An 8810-nucleotide genomic window follows, 5' to 3' on the forward strand; every position below is an offset into this window, starting at 1 on the left:
CCTCCCTCCCTCCCTTCCTCCCTTCCTCCCTTCCTTCCTTCCTTCCTCTTTCTTTCTCTCCCTTGCTCCCTCCCTTCCTCCCTCCCTCCCTCCTTCTCTCTCTTTCTGTCTTTCTTCCTTGATGGAGTTTTGCTCTTTTTGCCCAGGCTAGAGTGCAATGGAATGATCTCGGTTCACTGCAACTTTCACCTCCCGAGTTCAAGTGATTCTGCTGCCTCAGCCTCCCGAGTAGCTGGGATTACAGGTGCCCGCCACCATGGCTGGCTAATTTTTGTATTTTTAGTAGAGACGGAGGTTTTACCATGTTGGCCAGGCTGGTCTTGAACTCTTGACCTCAAGTGATCCGCCTGCCTCTGCCTCCCGAAGTGCTGGGATTAGATTACATGCATGAGCCACCATGTCTGGCCAGAAGTTTTCTTATGATTAGATGGAGGTTACGAATTCTGGGGAAGAACACTACCTGGTACCCTTCTCACTGTATCGTGTTAGGGGATACATGATATTAATGTGATGTTAACCTTGATTGCCTGTTTAAGGTGGTGTCTGTGAGGTTTCCCCAAGGTAAAATTACTAGTTTTTTTCATACAATATTCATTAGAAGCAAGTTACTAAGTCCAGATCATGTTGAGGAAAGGGGAGTTAAGATTCATTACGTGGTGTGAGGAGTAACAAAAAGTTGTGGGTCCTTGTCAAAATCACAGTAATTAATAAACGTCTGGGGGAATATGCTTTGAAACTGTGCAAATGTCTTATTTCTCCTTTAATTTTTTCCCACTAATTTTAGCATTTATCAGCGAATCCTGCATGCAGCAATTGTTGCTATTGTGCTTTTTGTGGTGATTTGAGGTTTCCCTTGTTCCTCTTACCTTACTTGGAATTCTTACATAACGAGGATTTGACTCTTCCTCTCCCTCCCATTTATTTATTTGTTGAAACATGCATTATATCAGTATGAACTCATGAATTTTTTAACGCTAATCTTTGGGTTATAATCAAATACTATTATTGCACAGGACATGGTGGCTCACTCCTGTAATCCCAGCACTTTGGGAGGCTGAGGCAGGTGGATCACTCGAGGTCAGGAGTTTGAGACCAGCCTGGTCAACATGGCAAACCCCCGTCTCTGCTACAAAATACAAAAAAATTATCCAGGTGTGGTGGCATGCGCCTATAGTCCCAGCTACTTAGGAGGCTGAGGCACGAGACTCACTTGAACAGGGGAGGCAGAGGTTGCAGTGAGCCAAGATTGTGCCACTGTACTCCAGCCTAAGCGACAGAACGAGACTCTGTCAAAAAAAAATTAATATTGGTATGTTTTTCTGGCTTTGGTTACTGGGAACTGTATCAAGTAGCCTCCTATCTCCTTTGGACATGCCTTCCTCATCCTTTTTGAGAACTTCTTTACTTTCTGATGGTATAAGATGCTCTGTTCCCATCTTGTATTTTCCTTGCCTCTGACCTAGAATTAGCCATTTCTCCAAGGAGCTCTGGCTTATTTTATTGGTATCTGGCTTATATTAGTGGTATTCAGAAACTAAAAGATGGGTGATTAATGTATGTGCTTTTACTGAGATATCATTGCTTCTGGGACCTTTTAATGGACAAAGCGAGGAAGAATATGTACGTGTATTAACTCATGTATGCACACACATCTCTATTTCTGTCTGTCTCTCTATTCATGTATATGCATGTGTATTAACTCATATACGCACACACATCTCTATTTCTGTCTGTCTCTCTATCCATGTATATGCATGTGTATTAATACGTACTCACACACATCTCTATTTCTGTCTGTCTTTCTCTGTATCCATGTATATGCATGTGTATTAACTCGTGCATACACACATCTCTATTTCTGTCTGTCTATCCATTCATCCATCCATGTGTGTGTGTAGATGTATATTTGTAGATACAAATAGATGGAAACATAGGGAGATTTAAACCCACATACATATATGTATAAATAATCATAATATTTAACTCATCGATCAGGAAGGATTCATTCTAGTCTTCTTTTTTACTTATTTGTTACTTCACTCTTTGACAGTGAGAAACTTGGCTTCCATTATCTACAAATTATTTACTTGTTTGTCCAACCCTTGGATACATAGAGTATCAGAACTGCTAATCAGCATGCATGTGAGAACCAAATTTACCAACTAAAGAACAGCATTTAAATACAGTTCTTTTGGTATTTGGCATCAGAGTATCCAAGCAAATCACTGTTTCTGAAAGCTACCTAGGTAAACTCCCATTCACCCTCTGCCTTCAGTGAGGTTATGCCTTTTATTTGTGCTACAATGAAATTCTTTTTTTTTTTTTTTTTTTTTCTGAGACGGAGTCTTGTTTTATCACTCAGGCTGGAGTGCAGTGGCAAAATCTCACCTCACTGCAACCTCTGCCTCCCGGGTTCAAGCAATTCTCCTGCCTCAGCCTCCCAAGTGGCTGGGATTACAGGCACGTGCCACCACGTCTGGCTGATTTTTATATTTTTAGTAGAGATGGGGTTTCACCAAGTTGGCCAGGCTGGTCTCGAACTCTTGACCTCGTGATCCATCTGCCTCAGTCTTCCAAAGTGTTGGGATTACAGGTGTAAGTCACTGTGCTCAGCCTTCTGAAATTCATTTTTTATAGCCAACTTTCCATCCTGGAATCTTTTGACGTTCTGGCTATAAATCTTAAACATGTTGTTATTATTGAGATAGAGTCTCGCTCTGTCGTTCAGGCTGGAGTGCAGTGGCACAAATATGGCCCACTGCAGCCTTGACCTCTTGGGCTCAGGCTATGCTCCTACTTCAGCCTCCTGAGTAGCTGGGACTATAGGGACATGCCACCATGCCTGGCTGATTTTGTAGTTTTTGTAGAGATGGGTGTCTCACTGTGTTGCCCAGGCTGGTCTTGAACTCCTGGACCCAAGCAGTTCTCTCACTTTGGCCTCCCAAAGTGCTGGGATTACAGGCATAGAACTTAAAACAGAATTACCATTTGACCCAGCAATCCCACTATTGGGTATATACCCAAAGGAATATAAATCATTCTACCATAAAGACACGTACATGTGTGTGTTTGTTGCAGCACCATTCAAAATAGCAAAGACGTGGAATCAACCTAAATACCCATCAATGGCAGACTGGATAACGAAAATGTGGTACATAGAAACCATGAAATGCTATCCAGCCATAAAAAATAATGAGATCAGGTCCTTTGCAGCAACATAGAGAGAGCTGGAGGCCATTATCCTAAGGAAACTAACACAGAAATAGAATATCAAATACTGCATGTTCTCAGTTATAAGTGGGAGTTAAACAATGAGAACACATGGCTGGTAGGAGGGGAACAACAGATTCTGGGGCCTACTTGAGGGTGAAGAGTGGAAGGATGGAGAGGATCAGAGAAAAATACCTATCAGGTACTATGCTTATTACTTGGGTGATGAGATTATCTGAACACCAAATCCCTTTGACACACAGTTTACCTATATAACAAACCTGCACATGTACACCTGAACCTCCAATAAAAGTTAAAATAATAATGATAACAAAAAGCATGAAAAAATTATACAATAAAATTTACTTTTGTGGTGTACAGTTTTATAGATTTTGACAAATGCACAGCATCATGTATCCACCAACATGGTGACATGCAGAATAGTTCCATCACCCTAAAAATTGTCTTGTGTGGCCTCTTTCTATTCAACCCCACATCCTTAAAAACCAGCCAGGCAACCAACCACTAGTCAAATTTTTGTCTCTATAGGTTGACTTTACAAGGATTTTATAAATGAGTTACATGATATGTATGTAGCCTTTGGGGTCTGTCCTCTTTCACTTAGCAAAATCTATTTAAGATTAATTTATGCTGTTCTGTAATTTGTTTCTTCATTTTCTTGCTAAATAGTATTCCATTGTTGGATGTTCCAGGGTTTGTTCATCCATTCAACTCTTGAAGGACATCTTGATTATTTTCAATTTTTAGCAATTCTGAATAAAGGCATTATCAAAATTTTGTAAAGATTTTATGTAAAAGTGAATTTTAATTCATTTGGATAAATATACCTTGAAGTAGAATTGATGGATCATGTCATAAGTAGATATTTATTTTCATAAGAAACTGCCAAACTTTTTATCAAAGTGGCTGTATAATTTTGCATTTCCACCAACAATGAATTAATGTTCTTTTGCTTCACATTTTGTCAGCATTTGGTACTGTCAATTTATTATCATAATAACTTTTTTAAAAAATTTGGCCATTCTAATAAATATATAGTAGTGCCTAATTGTAGTGTTAATTTGCATTTAACTAATGACTAATGATGTAAACTTTTTTTTTTTTTTTTTACAAAAAGGAGTTGTTTTGCTTTATTGTTGAAGTATTAATTTTCTATAGATGTATTCTTAATACAAGGTGTTCATTAGATAAGAGTTTTAAAATATCTTTCCCCATCTGTGACTTGCCTTTTCATTACCTAATAGTGTATTTTTGCAGAACAATCAGTACTTAAATTTTGAGAAATTTCAAATTACATTTTTTTGGTGCATTGTGATTTTGGTGTCCAATGTAAACTTTCTAGAAATCTAAGCCCATGAAGATTTTTCTCTTATGTTTTATTCTAGAAGTTTTAAAGTTTTACTTTTAAGTCTGTGGTCCAATTTGAGTTTTTATCTGGTGATCTTGTTAAACTTACTTACTCGTTTACTAACTTACTACTTACTAGTAGATTTTAATGTAATTGTTTAGTTTTTTCTACACAGAGAATCGTTTCGTCTGTGAATAGAGGTAGTTCTATTTATTTCTTTCTAATCTATATTTCTTGTATTTCTTTTGTTTATTTTTATTGTCTTATTGCATGTCTTCCAATATGATGGTGATTAGGAATTGTGAAATAGGCATTCCTTCCTTGTTCCCACTCTTAGGGAGAAAGCATTCAGTGTCTTTCATTAAACGAGGCATTATTGCAGGTTTTTAAAAAGATGTCTTTTAATAAGTCATAGAAGTTTCCTTCTGTTCTTAGTTCCTTGAGAGTTTTTATCATGAATAGATGTCTAATTTTGTTGAATGGTTCATTGAGATGATTATGATTTTTTTTTCTCTCAGGTTTTCAGTGTGATCATATGGTGAATTCCAATGACTGATTTGTGTATGTGAAAGCAGTTTTGCATTTGAGGGATGAACATCATTTGGTCATGATGTATTATCTTTTTTATATGTGGCTCCTTTCAGTTTGCTGGTATTTTGTTGACAATTTTGCATCTATGTTCACATGATCTGTCAGTCTCCAGTTTTTATGTAATGGCCATTTCATTTTGGTATTAGTATAATGGTGACCTCATAAAAATAATTGATAAATGTTCTCTCCTCTTCTATTTTCTAGAAGAAATTGTGCAGAATTGGTATTATTTCTTTCTGACTCCATCGAGTGAAACTATAGGGGCCTTTTGAAAGATTTTTATCTACAAATTTAATATCTTTTTTTTTTTTTTTTTGAGATGGAGTCTTGCTCTGTCCCCAGGCTGGAGTGCAGTGGCCGGATCTCAGCTCACCGCAAGCTCTGCCTCCCGGGTTTACACCATTCTCCTGCCTCAGCCTCCCGAGTAGCTGGGACTACAGGCGCCCGCCACCTCGCCCGGCTAGTTTTTTATATATATATTTTTTTTTGGTAGAGACGGGGTTTCACCGTATTAGCCAGGATGGTCTCGATCTCCTGACCTCGTGATCCGCCCGTCTCGGCCTCCCAAAGTACAGGGATTACAGGCTTGAGCCACCGCGCCCGGCCAAATTTAATATCTTTAATGGATATGAAGTTATCTCATTATCTATCTCTTCTTGAGTAGATTATAGTAATTTGTATCTTTTAAGGTATTGATTATTTTCATCAAAGTTGTTTGACTTATAGAAATAGAATTATTAATGGTATTCCCTTAATATCATTTAAAAGTATGTAGTAATGTCCTGTTTTAATTCCAGATATTAGTAGTTGGTGTTATTTCCACTTATTACTTGATCAGTCTGACTAGAGGTTTATCAATCTTACCAATCCTTTCAAAGACATTATCTTTTGGTTTCATTGATTTTCTCTGTTGTTTTCTGTTTTAACTTCGATCATTTCTACTTTTACCTTTATTATTTTCCTTCTATCACTTGTTTTAGCTTTAATTTGTTCTTTCTCTAATTACTTAGGTTATTTATTTTATATCTCTATTCTTTCTTTAGCATAGCATTTAATTATACACATTTCCCTCTAAGTCCTGCTTTGGCTGCATTTCACAACATTACGTAAGTTGTAGAATTATCTATCCATTTATTTTCAATCCTCCTGGCATTTATGTTTAAATTGTTACTTATATATGCAGCCTATGGCAGGGTATTGCTTTTTGTCCACTCTATCAATATCTGCCTTTAAATTGGAGTGTTTGGAACATCGTATAATTTTGTGTAATTATTGATAGAGTTGGATTTATGTCTACAATTTTCTTATTAATTTTTTGGTTGTTCAGTCTCCATATCCCTTTTCTTGACTTTTTTGAGTTATTTAAATTTTTAAAAATATTTCATTTTATTTATTTACTTTTTGGATATATATTTTCTGTCAATATTTAAGGAATTTATTTAGCACTAATGTTGTATCACTTTACGTTGACTTTAGAAAATTTGTAGCATGTAGGTCCCTGTAACTCTCCTCCTTTACCTCTATGCTATTTTACATTATAGATATCATATATATCTGCATACATTGAAAGTTCTAACAGATGATGTAATTTTTTATTTCAACATTCAGTCACACACATTTAAAAGTACTTAAGCTATAAGAAAATAGCCTAGATATTTACTATTTATTTTATTTTTTAATTTCTGAAGATGCAAGTTTCCCTCTGGTATTGTTTTCCTTGAATATTTTTTAAACATAATTGTTTGAAAAAATATTTTAAAGCAAATTTACAAAAAACATTTTAATATTGTAGTCCTGCTGTAAAACTTCTATTTGTTTTCTTCTTGTGAGAAGATTGTAAGTTTCATTTATTCTTGAAGGATATTTTTATAGGATATAAAATTCTGGTTTGACAGTTCCTTTTTTTCTTTTTTTTTCAGCGTTTCACATTTTAAAGATGTTCCACTTTATTCTGGCTTCCATATCCTCTGATGAGAAATCAGTGGTAATTCCAATCCTGCTTCCCCTGTGTATAATGTGTTGTTTTCTTCCGGCTGCTTTCCGGATTTTTCCTTTTTATTTCGTTTCCAGCAATTTGATAAAGATATATGTAGACATGGTTTTCTTTGTGCTTATACTTTTTGGAGTTCACTGTCTTGAATCCATAATTTATATATATATATTTTGTATCAAATTTGGAATATTTTCTATAATTACTGCTTTAAATATTTTTGCACGAATATGTTTTTCTGTTCTTCTGGGGCTCCAATGGCACATCAATTAAAACATTTAATACAGAGTCCTAGAGGCTCTGATCTTTCTTTTTCAATCTTTTCTGCCTTCTTTTCTCTTCAGATTGAATTATTTCTATTGCTCTATTCATGTTCACCAAATATAAAGCAATACATGAGTTTCCATGCTATCTTTAGGTACCAATGCTGCCATTACCACCATGCTGATATACAGCAAGAACACTCTTAAGTTGAAAGAGAGCAGGAGAATACACACACACACACACACACACGTACGTGCATATATATAAAATATACACACAGATATATGCATATTAATGCACATACATATGTATGTATAGACACACACAAATATATAGTGAAAGAAAGAGATGGGGGGAGAGAGAGAGAGAGAACTTCTCCTGTTTGCTTCTTTAGTTTTGACTTTCTTTCACAATGTGCCTGCATTACCTCACACTTTAGAGTCCTCAGGTAATTATTTTCTGCATTTTTTCCAGAAAGTATAACTCCAACTAGCAGAAGGGCTGGGCTGTAATAGATTCCTACCAGCCTAGCAGAATTGGAATTTCAGTTATGTCTTTTAAATAAAGAAGATAAAAAATAATAAAATGCTAATAATTGCTATCTCCAAATGGGCTTTTACAGCCACTGTACATCACTGCCATTATCACAACATATATGTCACCTTTGTACATACACCCTGATCATCATTTTTTGAAGCTCATTTCCATAGATTATCAAGTTCCAGATTTGTAATTATCTTTATTTTAACACTTTACATATGTAATCTTATGTCATGATAAAGTTTGATTTTTTTTCTCTTTCTCCTTTGTGTATCTGTTCTAACTATGATTTTTGTAATTTTTTGTGTTTTCATGATGGTAGTAATCATCTTTTCACTTCCAGATGTAGGACTCCCTTAAGCATTTCTTTTAACACCAGTATAGTTGTGAATAATTCCTGTAGTTTTTGCTTATCTGGGAAATACTTTATTTCTCTTTCCTTTCTAAATAACAGTTTTGCTGGGTTCTTGACTGGCAGTATGTTTTTCTTTTAGCACTTTCTATAAATTATTCCATTCTCTTCTGGCCTGTAAGATTTCTCCTGAGAAACCTACTGTTAGTCTAATTGGAATTCTCTTATATGTGACTTACTGTTTTTCTCTTGCTGCTTTTAGAATGCTCTCTTTGTCTTTGATTGACAATTGGCTCTAATGTACATGGGAGAGGATGTGTTTGTGTTTAATCTATTTGGGGTCCTTTGAGATTTCCGGACCTGGATGTCCATCTCTCCCTCTCTAGACTTGGGAAGTTTTCTGCTATTATTTTATCAAAAATGTTTTCCTCACCTCTTCCCTTCTCTTTACCTTCTGATTGCTCATAATGCAAATAGTTATTCACTTAATGGTT

General features: G+C 35.7%; 1 protein-coding gene across 2 annotated transcripts in view; it reads left to right on the forward strand.

Annotated features, from left to right (window-relative positions):
* GRID1 (glutamate ionotropic receptor delta type subunit 1) overlaps positions 1–7151 on the forward strand; it is a 570596-nt gene extending 563445 nt beyond the window's left edge. For both annotated transcript variants that reach the window (XM_017893244.1, XM_017893245.1), the window contains one exon: positions 7090–7151. In XM_017893244.1, coding sequence (XP_017748733.1) covers positions 7090–7104 — 15 coding nt within the window. In that variant the 3' untranslated portion in view covers positions 7105–7151. The remainder of the gene's footprint in view (positions 1–7089) is intronic.
* The last annotated feature ends 1659 nt before the right edge of the window (positions 7152–8810 follow it).

Source organism: Rhinopithecus bieti, unplaced genomic scaffold (assembly GCF_001698545.2).
Source record: "Rhinopithecus bieti isolate Rb0 unplaced genomic scaffold, ASM169854v2 scaffold_23869, whole genome shotgun sequence".
In the NCBI taxonomy this organism is placed as follows: Eukaryota; Metazoa; Chordata; class Mammalia; order Primates; family Cercopithecidae; genus Rhinopithecus; species Rhinopithecus bieti.